The sequence below is a fragment of the Macaca mulatta genome, chromosome 5 (assembly GCF_049350105.2).
Source record: "Macaca mulatta isolate MMU2019108-1 chromosome 5, T2T-MMU8v2.0, whole genome shotgun sequence".
Classification (NCBI taxonomy): Eukaryota; Metazoa; Chordata; class Mammalia; order Primates; family Cercopithecidae; genus Macaca; species Macaca mulatta.
In genome coordinates, this window is record NC_133410.1 from 65,838,980 (window position 1) to 65,857,397 (window position 18,418).

At 32.7% G+C, this 18,418-nt stretch overlaps 1 protein-coding gene across 1 annotated transcript in view; it reads left to right on the forward strand.

The window, feature by feature from the left end:
• UBA6 (ubiquitin like modifier activating enzyme 6) overlaps positions 1–18,418 on the forward strand; it is a 74,022-nt gene that overhangs the window by 46,933 nt on the left and 8,671 nt on the right. The window contains exons 17-28 of the mRNA XM_015138616.3: positions 980–1,060; positions 4,417–4,494; positions 7,724–7,905; positions 10,023–10,128; positions 11,172–11,261; positions 11,367–11,447; positions 12,215–12,343; positions 13,808–13,859; positions 13,945–14,008; positions 15,191–15,260; positions 16,601–16,672; positions 17,230–17,347. Coding sequence (XP_014994102.1) covers positions 980–1,060; positions 4,417–4,494; positions 7,724–7,905; positions 10,023–10,128; positions 11,172–11,261; positions 11,367–11,447; positions 12,215–12,343; positions 13,808–13,859; positions 13,945–14,008; positions 15,191–15,260; positions 16,601–16,672; positions 17,230–17,347 — 1,123 coding nt within the window. The remainder of the gene's footprint in view (positions 1–979; positions 1,061–4,416; positions 4,495–7,723; positions 7,906–10,022; positions 10,129–11,171; positions 11,262–11,366; positions 11,448–12,214; positions 12,344–13,807; positions 13,860–13,944; positions 14,009–15,190; positions 15,261–16,600; positions 16,673–17,229; positions 17,348–18,418) is intronic.

Here is an 18,418-nt window from a genome sequence, read left to right on the forward strand (position 1 = left end):
TTAATATATTTAAAGTAAAAATATGAATATGATAATTTAAAAAATTAAATTATTTTCTAGAAATATGTTTGAAAATTGGTGGGTTTTTTATTTTTTTCTCACTAAATGAAAGAATATGTAAGTGTATTCTGTATCTTTTTTTTTTTTTTTTTTTTTTTGAGACAAAATCTTGCTCTGTCACTCAGACTGGAATGCAGTGACATGATCTCAGCTCAATGCAACCTCTGCCTCTGGTTCAAGTGATTCTCTTGCCTCAGCCTCCCGAGTAGCTGGGACTACAGGGGCGTGCCACCACGCCCAGGTACTTTCTGTATTTTCCATAGAGACGGAGTTTCACCATATTGGCTAGGCTGGTCTTGAAATCCTGACCTCATGATCCGCCCTCCTCACCTTCCCAAAGTGCTGGGATTACAGGCGTGAGGCACCTCACCCAGCCTATTCTGTATTTCTTAATTGTCTTAGTGCATTGGCAGGGAAATTTTCTCCAATAACATAAAACAACTCCCTGCCATTTATTGTTTTAATTATTATAATTAGCCCTGAAAATTACTGCATATTCTCATTAATCATCTTTAAAATAATGTTTTGAAAATCAACTGTTATTGAGCTTTTTACATGCATATGGAATCTAGTATTATCAATTTTAGATAATAATAGAAGTCTTAGAATAGTTTTATTCAGAAAAGGAGTTTTGAGAAATGTCCAAAAGGGAGGAATCTTTTTTTTAATGTTGTACTAATATTATATTGCATTTATTTCTATCTTACATAAGCAGTTCAATGTTTAAATTTTATTTGGAATTTTTAAATGTCTTCTGTTTAAAGAAATTATAAAATTATGCTTTTGCTTATTTGATTTATACTTTTTTTTTTCTTTGAAACACAGTGGTAAAATAAACCTGGTAAATATTTCAAAGTAAAATAATTTACAAATGGTCAGATTATTTTAATCTGATATGTACCGTTTTTCTCCTCCATAGGTAGGGTGTGGAGCCATAGGCTGTGAAATGTTAAAAAATTTTGCTTTACTTGGTGTTGGCACAAGCAAAGAGAAAGGAATGGTAAGATATCAATCCTTGAGAGTTAAAAGTTTATATTTCTGTTGTTGCCCATTTTTCAGCTGTATTTGACTGAATAAATCTGAAGTATCAATTTTTTGAAAATAGAGCATTAAACTAAAAATTGGAAGATTCTGATGCCCTTCTGACCACTTTTCGAAACTGATGTTACCTTGTAGCAAATTACTTCTCTTTCCCTTGTAGCAAATTAATTCTTTTCTCAGTTTCCTTCTCTACTACTGTGAAACTGACATTTGTACTACCTATCTCATAACGTTATTGTGATGATCAAATGTGAAAGGGCTTTGCAAACTATAAAATATGTTGTTATTTCTGTCAGATAGTGTTTATTGTTAAATGTTTAAGATAACTGAAGCTAACATTACAAAGTTGCAGAGTACTCAGATGTAGTTTCAATTAGTGAGTATTAAAAGTAGTGGGAAAAATATAAATCTCAGTGTACAATTTAAATTCTTAAGACTCTAAATGTGAGTTAATTGCAAGCCATGTCATATATTTAAACAGAAGTTTTATTTCACTGGTGCTGTTTGCCCTTTAAGATAAACTATCTTCCTTTGGTGATTTCATAGATATATCAAGGTGACTAACAGAAGACTAATTAAATGGCTAAAATTTGTATGATAGTTCACCTTTTGTAAAAGTTTATTAAACTTAGCTTATTCCAATTCAAAAGAGCATACATTACTATCATAGTTACAGGCAGATATTCTATGTTTATATTAACATTTCCTAAATACTGCTCCACAAACCACTATTACTTGTGGTGATTTTAAAAAGAAAAAAAGTCTTTGGTTACATCAGTTTAGGAATCACCTAACTACTTTAACTCCTTGGAAATTCATGATGCACATGAGTATATAAAGGTCAGGAAAATAACTGTAATGAAGAAACCTACTGATTTCAGATGACAAAACAAGGTAAGTTAATGTGGACATGCTTCTATACTACTGGAAACGCCCAGACTTACTGTATACGTTTTTTTAAAGTGTAATGTAACCAAGCTGAAAAGAGAAATTCCCAGGTCCCAGGAACCAAGAGAGAAGAAAAAGTCCTAAGTTGAAAGCCATGGGAACTTACAAGTGTTTCTATCTTGAATGTCTGTCCAAAACTTTAAGTAAAAACAGAAGTCACTAATGAGAAATTGAGACTCAGAGCATGTACCACACCGGAGTAAGGGGTCCAAAATTATATCATGTAAAAACTTTAAGCAGAGAAAGGAATATAACAAATTTAAGACCACTAAAACTTACAGCCTTTAAAACAAATGTAAAACTGCATCATGATGATAATAACACACTCAGGACTATGCAAAAAAGTCAGCCTTCATTAAAGATGATTCAGATTAAAAAATGACTGTTCACTAGAAAGGGAATCACTGCAAGAATCAGCCATGGCAAATAAAAGAATTAGTCTCCTAAGAATTATAGATAATAGAAGTGCTACCAATAATAGAATATTTTACAGAAAATATAACAAACTTTAATTTTAAAAATGATCAGAGATTAAGAGGACTAGAAATGGGAAAAAGGGTGCTGAGATTTTTACAGAAAGCCAAATAAGAATTTCTGTATAATCACTAATATTAAAATTTAAATATAACTGAGGTGAGAATGGACAAATCAAAGATAAATATAAATACCCAGAATGTAGTGCAGAAAGATATCCTTTTTTTAATGAAAGAGAATGCGTTTGCAAGGTCCAACATAGGTCTAGTAGAATTTCCAGAGACACAAATAAGGGAGAAGAAGCAATATATTCCAAAGATGATGACAAAAGTTCCCAGAGTTAAAGAAAGACAAGTGTTTTCAAATTGGAAAGATAAACTAGTACCAAACAGATCAAAAGCAAAGATTAAAAAAAGAGATTGCATAATAGACTTTTCATCAGCAATAGATAGAAGATAATGGAAGCATATCTTAGTGTGAGGGAAAATTACTATTAACCTGGATTTCCATACTCAGTTCGAGAGGGAGAGCAAAGTAAAGATAGCCGACAAATAAAATGATGAAAGATTACAAACACTTACTGGTTCTTACTGAAAGATGTTAGGTTGTGTGGACAGTGTGTAAAAGGTATGTAGAGGCATTTGTCGGCATTCTTTGATTTACGTAAGTATTGATTTTTAAAACCTTAGAGTGAGATAGTTAAAAGTTTAAGTGTAACTAATCTCATGGAAAGCAGACTGGAGAGTTCCAAATTAAATGATTTAGATAGTCTCGGTTTTCAGGAGGATAGAAATTTTAATTAATTTTATATCTTAAGTCACATAAGCATGTTAAAATTTTGAGCATAACCACATAACATGAGGCACTTAGCTTCCAGTTTGGGGAGCTGGGGGCAGTAGGAATCAAGAAAACTTGGTCAGTCTAGCACAAGGCAAAAATAGAGGGGAATGAAAAGCAGAATTGGAGGAAGTGGAAAGAAAAAGCCTAAATATCAGTGAACAATGAATTGATTAAGCTTTTTTGTTAAAAGATATTTTCTGTTTGACTTTTTTTCCATTAAAAGAGACACTTCCTAGCATAATTACACAGAAATATTAAAAATATCAGGGAAATAACAACTAAAAGAAAATGAATGTGGAATATAGTCTGAGACATTCTACATCTAGGCAAATTTTGTTTAAAATGCTAAAGTGGCAAATGCATTTTGAATACTCTTCAGATTATCTTGAGTTTGCTTTCTTCTTGCATCCTTTAGAATGACAGTCTGCAGACTTTTTCTTAAAGGACAAAATTGCAAATATTTCAGGTTTGCAGACCAAAGATCTCTGTCACCACTTACCAGTTCTGCCCCTAGGATCATGAAAACAGCAGTAGACAATTCTTAAATGGTATGACAGTGTTTCAATAAAACTTTATTTACAAAAATAGGCAGCCTGCCTAATTAGGAGGTTAGCAGTTCAAGACCAGAGTTTGTAGACCTCTGCTTTAGCCAGAGTTCCTTTCAAATTGATATATATAAGCATTCTTCCCAAATTAGTTGAGATTAAGAATAAATATCAGTTGAGAAAGAAGAACTAGCTCCTCTGCAGGTAATCCATTTCATAGTTCTAAAAAGTTTTGTTTTGTTATGAATAATAGAAAAAAGTTTTGAACAGGAATTGCAATTGGTCTCAGCTATTTTGTTTGATGTGCTATGTAAAACATTAATTACAATTAAATAAAATATAAAAGAGTAGTATTGGTAACTATTTAGGAGTGTTTGTATCATTATAACCTTTACCAACCAGACTAATTTAGAATAATTTGTCAGGACTTTTTTAGTCATACTGAAAAAAGAAAAATAGATTAAACTTTATCCATTATGTAATTTCAGCCATATTTTCTTGATATTAGATTACAGTTACAGATCCTGACTTGATAGAGAAATCCAACTTAAATAGACAGTTCCTATTTCGTCCTCATCACATACAGGTATGTTGCTATTCTGTTTCAAATTTAAATCGTGTATTATACAAAAAAGAGTAGAGTTTCCTTTTAATAAATAGAAAACAGTGATTGAATAATCATGTGTTATTTTATTAGAATCTTTCAAATTATCAATTAATGGGTATGACAAAGGGGAAAATATTAAATTATCTAATGCACAATATTGATCTTTGCATTGATTTTGGAATTGAAACCTGAGTTGTGAAACAGGCAGTATTTTTTTCATTTTGTAATCACCAGGGTATGTTGACATTTAATTTTAGAAAGTAAGTATATAGAAATATGTTTCTAATTTGAGGTTTTGGTAGTTAGCAAATTTAGCACTGTCTTTTTTTATCTTTGTCATAAATCAGATAAAAGTTTAGCACTTAGAATTTTTGTGCTCTTTTGATCATTTGACCAACATCCCTTTTTATGGTAAAATAAAGCTTGTTCTCGATTTTCTCCTGGTTTATAGAGATCAAAATATTTAAGTCAGGAAAAAAAGCATTTTTTTTAACTGTTACCATTTTATTATATACCTTTCTACCAGCAATATATGAGAATTCCAGTGACTCCACATCCTTGTCAGCACTTATTTTTTTGTTTGTTTGTTATTATACTTTAAGTTCTAGGGTACATGTGCACAATGGGCAGGTTTGTTACATATGTATATATATGCCATGTTGGTGTGCTGCACCCATTAATGTCATTTACATTAGGTATATCTCCTAATGCTGTCCCTCCCCCCTTCCCCCACCCCACAACAGGCCCCGGTGTGTGATGTTCACCTTCCTGTGTCCAAGTGTTCTCATTGTTCAGTTCCTACCTATGAGTGAGAACGTGCGGTATTTGTTTTTTTGTCTTTGCGATAGTTTGCTGAGAATGATGGTTTCCATCTGCATCCATGTCCCTACAAAGGACATAAACTCATCCTTTTTTATGGCTGCATAATATTCCATGGTGTATATGTGCCACTTTTTCTTAATCCAGTCTATCACTGATGGACATTCGGGTTGGTTCCAAGTCTTTGCTATTGTGAATAGTGCCACAATAAACATACATGTGCATGTGTCTTTATAGCAGCATGATTTATAATCCTTTGGGTATATACCCAGTAATGGGATGGCGGGGTCAAATGATATTTCTAGTTCTAGATCCCTGAGGAATCGCCACACTGTCTTCCACAATGGTTGAACTAGTTTACAGTCTCACCAACAGTGTAAAAGTGTTCCTATTTCTCCACATCCTCTCCAGCACCTGTTGTTTCCTGACTTTTTAATGATCGCCATTCTAACTGGTGTGAGATGGTGTCTCATTGTGGTTTTGATTTGCATTTCTCTCATAGCCAGTGATGATGAGCATTTTTTCATGTGTCTGTTGGCTGCATAAATGTCTTCTTTTGAGAAGTGTCTGTTCATATCCTTCGCCCACTTTTTGATGGGGTTGTTTGTTTTTTTCTTGTAAATTTGTTTGAGTTCTTTGTAGGTTCTGGATATTAGCCCTTTGTCAGAGGAGTAGATTGCAAAAATTTTCTCTCATTCTGTAGGTTGCCTGTTCACTCTGATGATAGTTTCTTTTGCTGTGCAGAAGCTCTTTAGTTTAATGAGATCCCATTTGTCAATTTTGCTTTTGCATTAGTCAAGCAAATTTGCTTTTACTTTAGAAATGTTTCAGCCAGGCGCAATAGCTCACGCCTATAATCCCAGCACTTTGGGAGGCCAACACAGGATTGCTTGAGGTTTGGAGTTCAAGACCAGCCTGGGCAACCTAGGGAAAAACCAGTTCTACCCTAAAAAAAGTTTTTGAAAAACTAAAACAAAACAGATTTTTCTTTATTGTTCAACAACTCATTGCAAGTCTTAGTAAACTAAGCTTAGTAATGTCATGAACAGAAAGTAACTAAAACAGATGTCATAGTTAATCTAATTGCCTCCCTTATCCAAATATAATAGAGAAAGTAACAGGGTCCATTGTGAACTAAAATATGTTGCAAAGTGTCTTTTCTTAACTTGGTGCATTTTACTTAGGAACTATAAAGGCCTGTTCATTCTTATTTTACTGAGTTCTAACAAAGTTTTCATTTGTTTGTACATTTAGAACACTGATAAGTGAAATGTGTCAACCTAACAATGTGAGAAGAAACAGAAATACCGTTAAAACTAGATGTGTGAATTTAAAAAATGGCCTAAAGATGTTTAGTGCCAAAGCAAATGCAAATGAACAGTGACAGCACCTGAAATAACAATCACGATTTAAAAATAGTCACTAAATCATTTTAAGAAAATAAAGAATAAATTATATTTAGAGTGCAGTAGTACCCCTTAGCAGTGGTATCCACAGTTTTGCTTGCCACAGTTTCAGTTAGCCGTGGTCAACCAGGATCTAAAAATAGATGAGTACAGTGTAGTACAATAAAATTCTGTATTTTGAGAGGGAGAGACCATACTCATATGACTTTTATTAATGTATATTGTTCTGATTGTTTTGTTTTATTGTTATTAATCTCTTACTATGCCTAATTTATAAATTAAACTTTATCATAGATATGTGTGTATATGAAAATACATAGTATATATAGGGTTTGTTACTGTCTGTAGTTTTAGGCATTTTTGGGGGTTGTGGAAGGCAGATGAGGAACTACTGTACTCTTTTTTATAAAACTGAAACACAAATAATTTCTGAAAATATATCCATCCAGAACTAATGATAATTTTAAAATGTTAGTACCAAACTGTTAAACTCTCATATCTCTAAGAACTTATCTTCTGCAGAGTTGATTTCCAATGTTTTACTGAGTGTGTTATCATTTTTTTCTAAGCACTTACCAAGTCAAACATTATTACTAGGGAAAAGTTGTGATTGGACTTTTAACTTTTTTTAAGAACTGTAAAGTACTTAACTATGAGATAGAAGGTGTTTAGATTTTTATTAATAATTTGTAAATTATTTAGACTAATGTGCATTATTAATGTAGTGTGATTACAATGAATGTAATTTCTACAAGCCAAAAATGAAAACTGGTCTCATTACTCTCTGTCTCTCTCTCTCTCTCTCTGTCTCTCTCTCTCTCTCTCTCTCTCTCTCTCTCTATATATATATGTATATATATATGTATGTATAGACTATGATTGAACTTAACACATTCTTATCACTCTGGAGTATATAGAAAAATCATAGTCCTTTTTTTTTGTTGTTGTTTAACATATTCCTTCTGCTTATATTATTTGTTTAGAAACCTAAAAGCTATACTGCTGCTGATGCTACTCTGAAAATAAATTCTCAGATAAAGATAGATGCACACCTGAACAAAGTATGTCCAGCCACTGAGACCATTTACAATGATGAGTTCTGTACTAAACAAGATATAATTATTACAGCATTAGATAATGTGGAAGCCAGGAGATATGTAGACAGGTATGTTCTTGAAATTCATGTTTCTACAGTATTATCTTTAGTTTTCACTTCTGTTTCCCACATTACTTATTGAAAAGTTATGGAATTACCTGCTTATTCTTTATGTTTCTAATGTAGTACTCCTCAAACACAAACCCTTTGATGATTTCCCATTATACTTAGAATGAAATTCAAAATCTGTATCATAACCTAAATGTTTTTCATGGAGTACTTTTCCCTGTTCACCACGCCAGTGTAACATTTACCAGTCTTCTTTGGCTCCCTTATTCTAGCTGTATGTGCTTTTCAGTTTTTTGGCTGTCTTTTGTTTTTTTCTGAATTATAAAGCTATTTTTAATACTTTGGGTGAAGTCCCACTGCAATAGAAAACACAGAAGGGGTAACTTCTTCACCCCAAGAAATGGCCCAAGGGAGAGAGGCTACCTGACAGGGAAGCACAAAATGTACCCATTGCAAACTCAGGGCAAAGGGAATGCCATCAGTACTGGGTCCTCTGAGCACTAGAGGAGGAAACATGATTGTGGTGGGACTGGCTTTAGGCCCATGGGCGAAGGGCACGGGGGTGGACACCAAACCATACAGCTACTTAGGTTCCTCCTCCTTCTCGTTTTCCCTTTTCTGCTTCACCTCCATGATCTCCAAGTCCCTCTCCTTGTGGGCAGCAGGAGAAAATCCATCGTCTTGGCACTTTCCCTTAACTGTTTGCGTATTCTTCTGTTTTTTCATATTCTTCTACCAGGCGAGCTCATGCTGGTTACCTGCAGCAGCTCTGACCTGCCCCCGCTCCTTCTGTCTGTGCCTTTAAGTTCTTACCAGGCCTTCAGCACTTTTTTACCTCAGGGACTTACACATAATATTCTTCAGCCTCAGAAAGTTCTGTTTTTCTTGCTTTAACATTCCTGATCTGTAATCTCCCTATCTACTCTTCATCTAGTTTAGCTTTTTTTCTTCATCCTTTCAGTTTCAGCCTAAATTTCTTTATCCAAACAGACTTTCTTTTCCCCCAAATTCTAAATTAGATCCTCCTATGGTGATTTTCATAGCACCATGTACTTTTTCCTTCATGGCACTTACTTTTACTGGTATACATATTTATTTAATGTTTGTGTCCTCACTAAATCATTCATCCAGGGACCATTTACTTTCCATCATTGTATCCTCAGTGCCCAACACATGATGTCATTTATTAAGTATTCCTTAAATAAGTAGATGAATGAATGACTTTAAATGTGTTCACCTTACGTGTTTATATGACTCCTCAATGTTAGGGTGTAGAGCAGATATATTATCAGAGGATAATTTATCAGTTGAAAAATATGAAAAGTATGTAATCTTGGGTCAAAGAGGGGAAGAAAATAAAACTTTAAGAAATAAAAATTTGTAGAATATGAGTATTATAAGTATTGAGAAAGAAGATTAATAATATTTGGGATAAAGAAAATATTGAGAAGAGATAGTGTGATATAACTTGTAGTTAGAAAATAACCAAAGAAGAAATATAAAGCAAGGGAAAAGGAGTAATACTGTTAGGAATTAACCGAGAGACAGAGGTTAAGAAAGTCCCAGATTTAGGGTACGAGTAGTAGGAAAGAGAGAAATTACTAGATTGAACAACAAAATTTGTATATATAGTGCAGAATAGGGGAACAGGATTGATCCACTGTTTGATAGTACTGTATCTGTTTTCCTAAAATACTGCATTCAAGAAGTGATCAGTATATGAAATGGTCAATAGAAAGTAGTAGGGGCCGGGCGCGGTGGCTCAAGCCTGTAATCCCAGCACTTTGGGAGGCCGAGACGGGCGGATCACTAGGTCAGGAGATCGAGACCATCCTGGCTAACACGGTGAAACCCCGTCTCTACTAAAAAATACAAAAAACTAGCCGGGCGAGGTGGCGGGCGCCTGTAGTCCCAGCTACTCAGGAGGCTGAGACAGGAGAATGGCCCGAACCCGGGAGGCGGAGCTTGCAGTGAGCTGAGATCCGGCCACTGCACTCCAGCCTGGGAAACAGAGCGAGACTCCGTCTCAAAAAAAAAAAAAGAAAGTAGTAGGATGTCCTTTCGTTACATTGTTATTGCTCACTTTTTTGTTTTTTACTTGTTATCTTTTCAAATAGTCGTTGCTTAGCAAATCTAAGGCCTCTCTTAGATTCTGGAACAATGGGCACTAAGGGGCACACTGAAGTTATTGTACCACATTTGACTGAATCTTACAATAGTCATGTAAGTGAATCAGTATTTTGAAATAAATGTCTTCTTTATGTCTTATAATTTTTATCTTGATCAACAATTTGATTTAGCTTTCCTAATCCTTCTGAGTTTGCTGTGCCAATGATGTTCATACATATGTGCATGTACATTTTTTAAAATATAATTGAACTTTTTTTTAATTATCAGAATTTTGTGTCTGTTGTTTCTGGAGCATTATTCTACTGTTTACTATTTATTTCTCAGAGCTGCTTAGTTTTCTAATACCCTTTGAGTTTAAGATTGTTTGATAAGAACAAACTATTAGATTGAGACTAGAACCGTCAACAAAGACATAAAATTTTATTCGCTTGCTGAGACGAAGTGAGCCATTTTAGATTAGGTAAACCAATAAACCTAGGCAAAATGTACTCTATAATAGAATGTGGATTTCTTCACTGGTACTTTATCCACAAAAAAACGACTTAGGTATTTGCCATTTATTTAATTTATCAGTTGAAAAATATGAAAAGTATGTAATCTTGGGTCAAAGAGGGGAAGAAAATAAAACTTTAAGAAATAAAAATTTGTAGAATATAAGTATTATAAGTATTGAGAAAGAAGATTAAGAAACCTGTATCAAGCATTGAGGACGTATTTCTGCTCCCAGATGTTTTTCTCTATGGAAAAACTCATGCTTTTCCGAGCATTATACTGGGTATTCCTGAATTACTTTTCAAAGCAGGGAGTGTTATAAAACTTTACATTTCACCTTGATTCATGAAGAAAAAAATGATTTATAGATGATGGTGTGTCATGAGTACTACATGGTGCTTTAAATGAGTACACAAATAATAAATAAGATTCATGTTTGGCATTACATAGCTGTTAACAAATAGGTTAAATGTCAAAAGAATTAACTTCTCTTATTGCCTAAGAGAGCGAAGATATAAAAATGTCTGGTTGGATTTTATTTATCTTTGGATTTTTAATAGCCTTAAAGCTCAAAAGTAAATTAAACCAATAAAAATTGGTCATTGCTGCTCCTTAAGTATCTGTGGTCATATTTTATAAATTAGCGGGATCCCCCAGAAGAGGAAATACCATTTTGTACTCTAAAATCCTTTCCAGCTGCTATTGAACATACCATACAGTGGGCAAGAGATAAGGTAAAAATTCCTTTTTAAATTTATTTTCTTTGAAGTGAGAAAGAAGATATTTCTGACTTTAAACAGCCTTCTATTTGTAATTTTTTTTCCTTTTCTCTGTTACAGTTTGAAAGTTCCTTTTCCCACAAACCTTCATTGTTTAACAAATTTTGGCAAACCTATTCATCTGCAGAAGAAGTCTTACAGGTAAAAATCACTACATTTTAATACAAGCTTAACACTTTGTGTCAGTGTAATCTTATTTTCAAGTCATCTACAAGTGATTTATTTTACCTCCATAAAGAGTGATTGTATATAAAAAGTGAAATGATACATAAGGAATCTTGAAATTAGGTCACAAATTATCCTTTTGGTTTGGTTGAACTATACAGAATTGTCAATATTTGACCATGTTTAACTCACAAAACAGCAATTCATATGGTTCAAGCTAATAAAGATATGATAGTTATGATAGAAAGGCTACAAATAATAGAAGGGCTTTTATTAAGCCCTTTGGAAAGAAAAAATTGAGGTAAGTTCTAGTTAAAATTTCATGAGGGAACAATTATCTCCAAGACTTATTACTCTTATAGTGAAGGCAACTTTAAAGATGTTTTCTCACTTTCTTTTAATCTTAATATAATAACAAGGCCCACTTTTTAGTATCAAATATTCATAGCACTTTTAGTAAGTACATATATTATAGTACTAATAACTTAGAGCTAGGAAAATATGAGGATAATTTGTAAGATAAGAAATCAGAGTTAAAATTTTGTGTGCTATTTCTTACCTTTCCCCTTCTCAAACAGAAAAGAAAGAGCTTAAAGAAGGAAGGAAAAGGAGCTTGAGGTGAAAAAAGAAAAGCATAAAACACATGAGTTGACACTTCAAACTTAGGCAAACTTTTGTTGGGGGATGCATATATGTTTGTAATTGGAAATATGTTGATTTTTTTTTTTTCTCTCCCATTCTAGAAGATACAGAGTGGACACAGTTTAGAAGGCTGTTTTCAAGTTATAAAGTTACTTAGCAGAAGACCTAGAAATTGGTCCCAGTGTGTAGAATTAGCAAGATTAAAGTTTGAAAAATATTTTAACCATAAGGTAAGTATGCATTGTGAGACATTAAGAAAAGGTCTGACCTTGGCTTTTTTAGTTATTAACAAATTAATTTCATTGACCTGAAATGTATATTCTTTCTTTTGGCAAGCTTTTCAGAAGTTAGTAGTAAGTTAAATGAGAACACATGCTAATCTAAAAGAAGTTTATTAAGAATAGAAGAAGCAAGAAACTGAGAAAATAGGCGTATTCAGTCAGAAATTTTGCTGGGATTTTGCTATTTCCACCCATATCCGATAATCACTCTTTATGTCTGTTTCCCCATCTGTAAAATAGAAATAATAAATTTGTACCTAATACGTAAGGTAGTGGTGAGGATAAAAGGAGGTAAGACTTATAAAGCATTTAGAACAGAGCCTGGCACATAAAAAATTACTAAATATTAGCTGTTATTCTTACCTCCAGTTAAATATGGTTGCTGAAATGTGTGTTGCATTCTCTTTAGTCTTTCCCTCTCTTTAGGCTCTTTAGTTCATCTTCCTTAAAAACAACTTGGAAAAAAAACAAACAAAAAAACAAAAACGGGGTTTCCCTATGTTTTCCAGGCTGGCCTGGAACTCCAGGGCTCAAGTGATCCCTGCCTCAACCCTTAAGTAGCTGAGACTGCATGTACACGCCACCACACCCCACTTAAAAATATTTCATTTTTACTACTTCTGTCTTTTTACTTTCGTCAGAGCTCTACTTCTTGGAAAAGTGGTCTGTACTACTCAATGTTACCACTTCCTCACCCAGTAAATTTGACTTCTTTGCTCATTACTCTGCAAATTGTTCTTAACATGGTTATCAGTGACCCCTTTTTCAAAAATCTAAGGGACTCTTTAGTTCTTATCTTCTGTGATTTTTTTTTAAACTTTTTTTATAATGAAAAATATTCAGCCATAGAAATGTAGAGGAAATAGTATAATGAACCCTAATGTAATTGTCATTTACCTATCACCCAGGTTTAGCAGTTATCAGTTCATAGATAAATCTTGTTTCATCACCGTCCCCGTTCATTCTTACCTTCCCCTAGGTGATTTTGAAGCAAATCTCAAACATGTTATCCTTTCAAAAATACAAAGTACTGTGTGTTTTTTCTGGTTTTGTTATTTAAGTATTAGCTCTTTTAAAAGAACAGAATGACATGTAAAATATGCCACCATTTATATAAAAAGGAGTGAAGTAATCTACATTTGTTTGCTATAGATACCACCTCCCAATAAACCTACAAATAGTGATAGAAAATGATATTTTAGATTTTTCATTTATGAGGGGCAGTGACAGGAGAATGGACAGATGGAATACAAGGGTGGTAGGGAGACTTCACTGTGTATCTTTTAATGTGTTTTGATTTTTGAAGCATGTGAGTATATTTACTACACACAACATTTAAAAATTTTTTTTAATATTTTTTCTCAGATAATATTAAGTAGTGGGTGTCTTTAATTCATTTTTTTTTTTCTTTAGGCTCTTCAGCTTCTTCACTGTTTCCCTCTGGACATACGATTAAAAGATGGTAGTAAGTATAAATGTTGAGAATAAATTTTAATGACATTTATTACTGGCTACATACATTGAAAATAACATTTATATCTTTTTGCCAGGTTTGTTTTGGCAATCACCAAAGAGGCCACCCTCTCCAATAAAATTTGATTTAAACGAACCTTTGTAAGTATTTATATTTAGTTTGATATGTATCCTTTATTATGTATTTCTTCACTGTAAATTCCTTAACTGTACATTGCAGAATGAAACCCTTAGGCTCTTTAATGTTAAATTATTTCATCCCTGTTCATTTAAGAGTTAACAAGTCATTCTGACCAGGAAAGCCAGCCACAACCCTTCCCACACAAATGTGAATCCATTCATTTACATGGTAAATAACCTCATTATTTATAATAAATATCTAAAGTGAAACCAAAATCACCTTTTTTACTTTATCCATAAATTAGTAAAATGACAATTTGTTTTTACATTTAATGAAATCAAATATAAGAATCTTCAGTTATATGGAGGAAGAAATAATTACTACTGAATAACTCCCTAAATCTCAAATTATTTTCAAAGGAGTTGGTCTTTGTGTGAATACCTCGAAGCACTATATTAGATACACATTAGATTCACACTTGTGTGTGTGTGTATGTATATTTTTTCTATTTCTTTCTTTTTTGTTGTTTTTTTGAAAGAGACAAGGTCTCACTATGTGGCCCAACCTGGTCTTGAATTCCTAGGCTCAAGCAACCCTCCCACCTCAGCTTCCCAAGTAGCTGGGATTACATGTGCATCCCACCAACCGCACCCAAACTTATGTATATATATTTTTAAACACTTAGCTTGCCTTCACTAACCTTACTTTCAGCAGATAAGTCCATGCTTAATTTTCTTATCTGGTGGTGGTTTTAGGCTTCCAGTCACCTTATGTTGGACTGCTTCTTCTATAAGACTTTCTTTTTTTGTTTTTAAATAAACACATTTACTTAGTGTGAACTTGATATATACTCATTAAGAACAAATATATAATATTTCTTATGACTTAAAATGCATTATTGTTCACTGGTCTGAGTTTTCTGCTTCTGTCCGCTCACTCTTCTTCCCAAGGTAGTCATGATCACTACCTGAATGTTAAGTGTTTTCGAGAATAACTGTTCGATGTTTTGTGTTTTATAACTTCTGTAGTATTTTGGTGTAGACCAGAATATTTTTGTCTAACTTAAAAAAAAAAAATCCTGAAATAATAATTCTGTGGTTATATTTCTTCAAACTACATTTAAAGGCTATAGTTCGTAATGAGGTAAATATCATCTTTAAAACTGTGCATTCAAATTTTGCTTTATTTTTTAATTTCAAAAGGCACCTCAGTTTCCTTCAGAATGCTGCAAAACTATATGCTACAGTATATTGTATTCCATTTACAGAAGAGGTAAGATATTCTTTAAGCCTTAGCAAGTGGTGCAAAACCAAATTAGAATTAGATGACTGATGTACTAATTGCATCAAAACATGTTTATTTGTTGTAAGAATCATTCTTTTGATGTAGAATTTTTATTGTATTTTTACCCATACTAACATAATGGAAGCTGAAAGCTCATTGCAGTATTGCTAAGTAGAAGTCGGATTTTTCTTTCTGAGTTGAAGCAGTGAAAAACAGCATTATTTGTTAAAAGCAGTTAAACTTTGTTTTAAAAATATTTATAACTTGCTTATCAGCTTCAGTTATCCTAGTTATTCTAAAAAGCCACAGCAAACCATTTCATCGCAATTTTGAAATATTTCAAAGATATTTTCTTTGTTAACATTTGTTTGATTTATTTTGTAATAATTTACGTGCTTTTCAGGCAATCTGAAAATGCTCCCTTATATTGACATTTCTTACTTTAGCATCATACTCATTCTCTTAAACATCATGTTCATTGACTAACATCTAAAGAGCCTAATACGGTTTTATGTGAGAGGCATCTGTCTCTTTTCTTCACAAATGCATGTTCTAGCTAAGTAAATTGCTGTACTTTCAGGTGCACTGAACAGAGAAATATGAATCAGATCCCATAATTAATATTGGCTATTTTGGATTCAGATAACAATGTCTGTTTTAGATTAATCCTTTTTGGAATTCATACAAATAAACTGTAAATATTTGGTAAAAATAGTGGCATTCAGTCTGATATTCTTTTTGGGAAAATCAGTGGTAATTTCGTGGTAAGTGTGGTAATTGACCTCAAAAGCACTATGTCTCAGCTTTTGCCAAACAGCTTCTCAATGATAAATGTAAATGCAACCCATAGCTTTAAATTCATCTAAGTTCATCTTTAATCATTTAAATATTTCCCTCCTTCATAAGGTATGAATTCCATTTACTTATTTTACTTACTGAGTATAACTTACTTCAGGAAACTTTGTAAAACATTAAAAACATAAAACATAAAGCTAAGGGAATTAAAACTGACTGATCATGTCACTCAGTTTTATATTTACAACCAGTCCTAAAACTGCCTTTTAAAAAATTTGCAGAAGGACTAAAATTTCAAGTTTGTTGACTAATAAGTACTTTTTTACCCCTTACCTTCTCCTCCCCCATAACCTTTATGGGGGGATATTTTTATAGAAATAAAGGTAAATGTCTCAAATGGATGTCTACATATTCAGATAATGAAGTGTTCACATATTGTAATATGATTAAGGACCTTTTGTAGGATATTTTTAGCTTTAGAATTTAGAAATAGAAGAAAATGTTTGTTGGTAAAATTACTTTTTTAAAAACAGGACTTATCAGCAGATGCCCTCTTGAATATTCTTTCAGAAGTAAAGATTCAGGAATTCAAACCTTCCAATAAGGTATGTTTAAAAATTCATTCATTCAGCAAATAGTTTGGGAATTTGGACTTGTATGAAGTCCCATTCTAAACCTGGAGAATATCACAACGAATGGTTCTTGCTCTTGCTCTTGTCAGTGCAACTTGAGTTTAAAGTAGATTTGTCAGAATCACAAACTGTTGATTAATACTTATTTTATTCTAGTGTGGAATTTTTAAAAAGATCAGTATGGAGTTAGATTGTATGAGTTACTCAGTAAATATTTTTTATGCCCACTATATCATCGTGGGTATTAAAAGTTAGATATATTGGAGTTCTGTCAGTGAACAAGATACATAAAGATCCCTGTTGTTATAGAGCTTACATACCTGTGTGAGAAGATAGATAATAAAATACATACATGAATAATATCATAATACTTTCTAAAGGAACATATAAAATAAATTGGACCACTGATTAATAATATGAAAATATAGAGAGAAAATATTTTCTGTTTGTAATTTGATAAAACAGTTAAATGCTAACCAAACTTAGATGCAGGAAATAACATTAATAAAATTATATTCATATATTCAAAGGTTGTTCAAACTGATGAAACTGCAAGGAAACCGGACCACGTTCCTATTAGCAGTGAAGATGAGAGGAATGCAATTTTCCAACTAGAAAAGGCTATTTTATCTAATGAAGCCACCAAAAGTAAGGGAAAATCTTTATAAAAATGTTTTAAACTGGGTGAGTTTTCATTTCCACCAAGCTCTACACCTAAGAATTTATAGAATTTAATCACAGCAACAATAATGATGATAGTATTGATTGATTTCATGATCATATTAAAGTCAGTATTCATCTTTAACTGTGACTAAATTCATCATTTTCCCCACTATTGCCCTCAAAGATTGAAGTCTAATTCTCCAAATCACATTAACTGCTTTGTTACTGTTTTTCTGATTGTTTTAGTTCTTTAGATGGTGAGCAGGTCTAAAACCATGAATGAATAGCTCTGTTTTTAAGGAATTAAAAATTCAGTTTAATGGGGTCCTTGTGGAAACTAATCTTTGGACAGACCCATTTAAATCACTTTAGGATAAAGAACTATAAACAGAACTCTTCTTAGGTTCTTAGTCTTCATAATTACTGATAGGGAATACAGAATGACCTATATACACTTCCTTGCTAGATGGACTTAAATATAAAAATACAGGAAAACTGAATTTTTAATTCCTTACAAACAGCCATACACTCATCTGTTTTGACCTGCTCACCGTCTTTTAGTTTTATAAATTAGTGGTTCCCAAACTTTTGGGATTTTAAGCATGGACCAGTAGAATTTCAGGAAAAATAACCCAGAATAACAATAATTAGAAGGATCTTGGGAACCACTGATCTACAAAGATTTCAGAAATTACTTATTTTAATTTGACCAACTGACCCTATTCTTAGTTACCAGAGAGAAAATGTTTCAGAGTAGGATTTGTGGAATAAATTTTTGAACTATACCTAATGTTGGCTTTTTTTTGTAAACCACTTGATAGCAGATGTGCAGTATACAACTTTCTTATTTTGCTATTTATTAAAAATTTTTTTTAAATACAGAAACGTCTCTAGTTTAGTGGCATTAAAACTATCATTTTCTTTCTTTTTATTTTTTAATTTTAAAAATTGGCTCTCTTTAATCATGGGAAAAGCTGTTTTCATGGCCTTCAATATTAGTTGCCTGGATTATTCTTATGTTTCTCAGTCATGTAAAAATATAGAAAGGAATCTTTA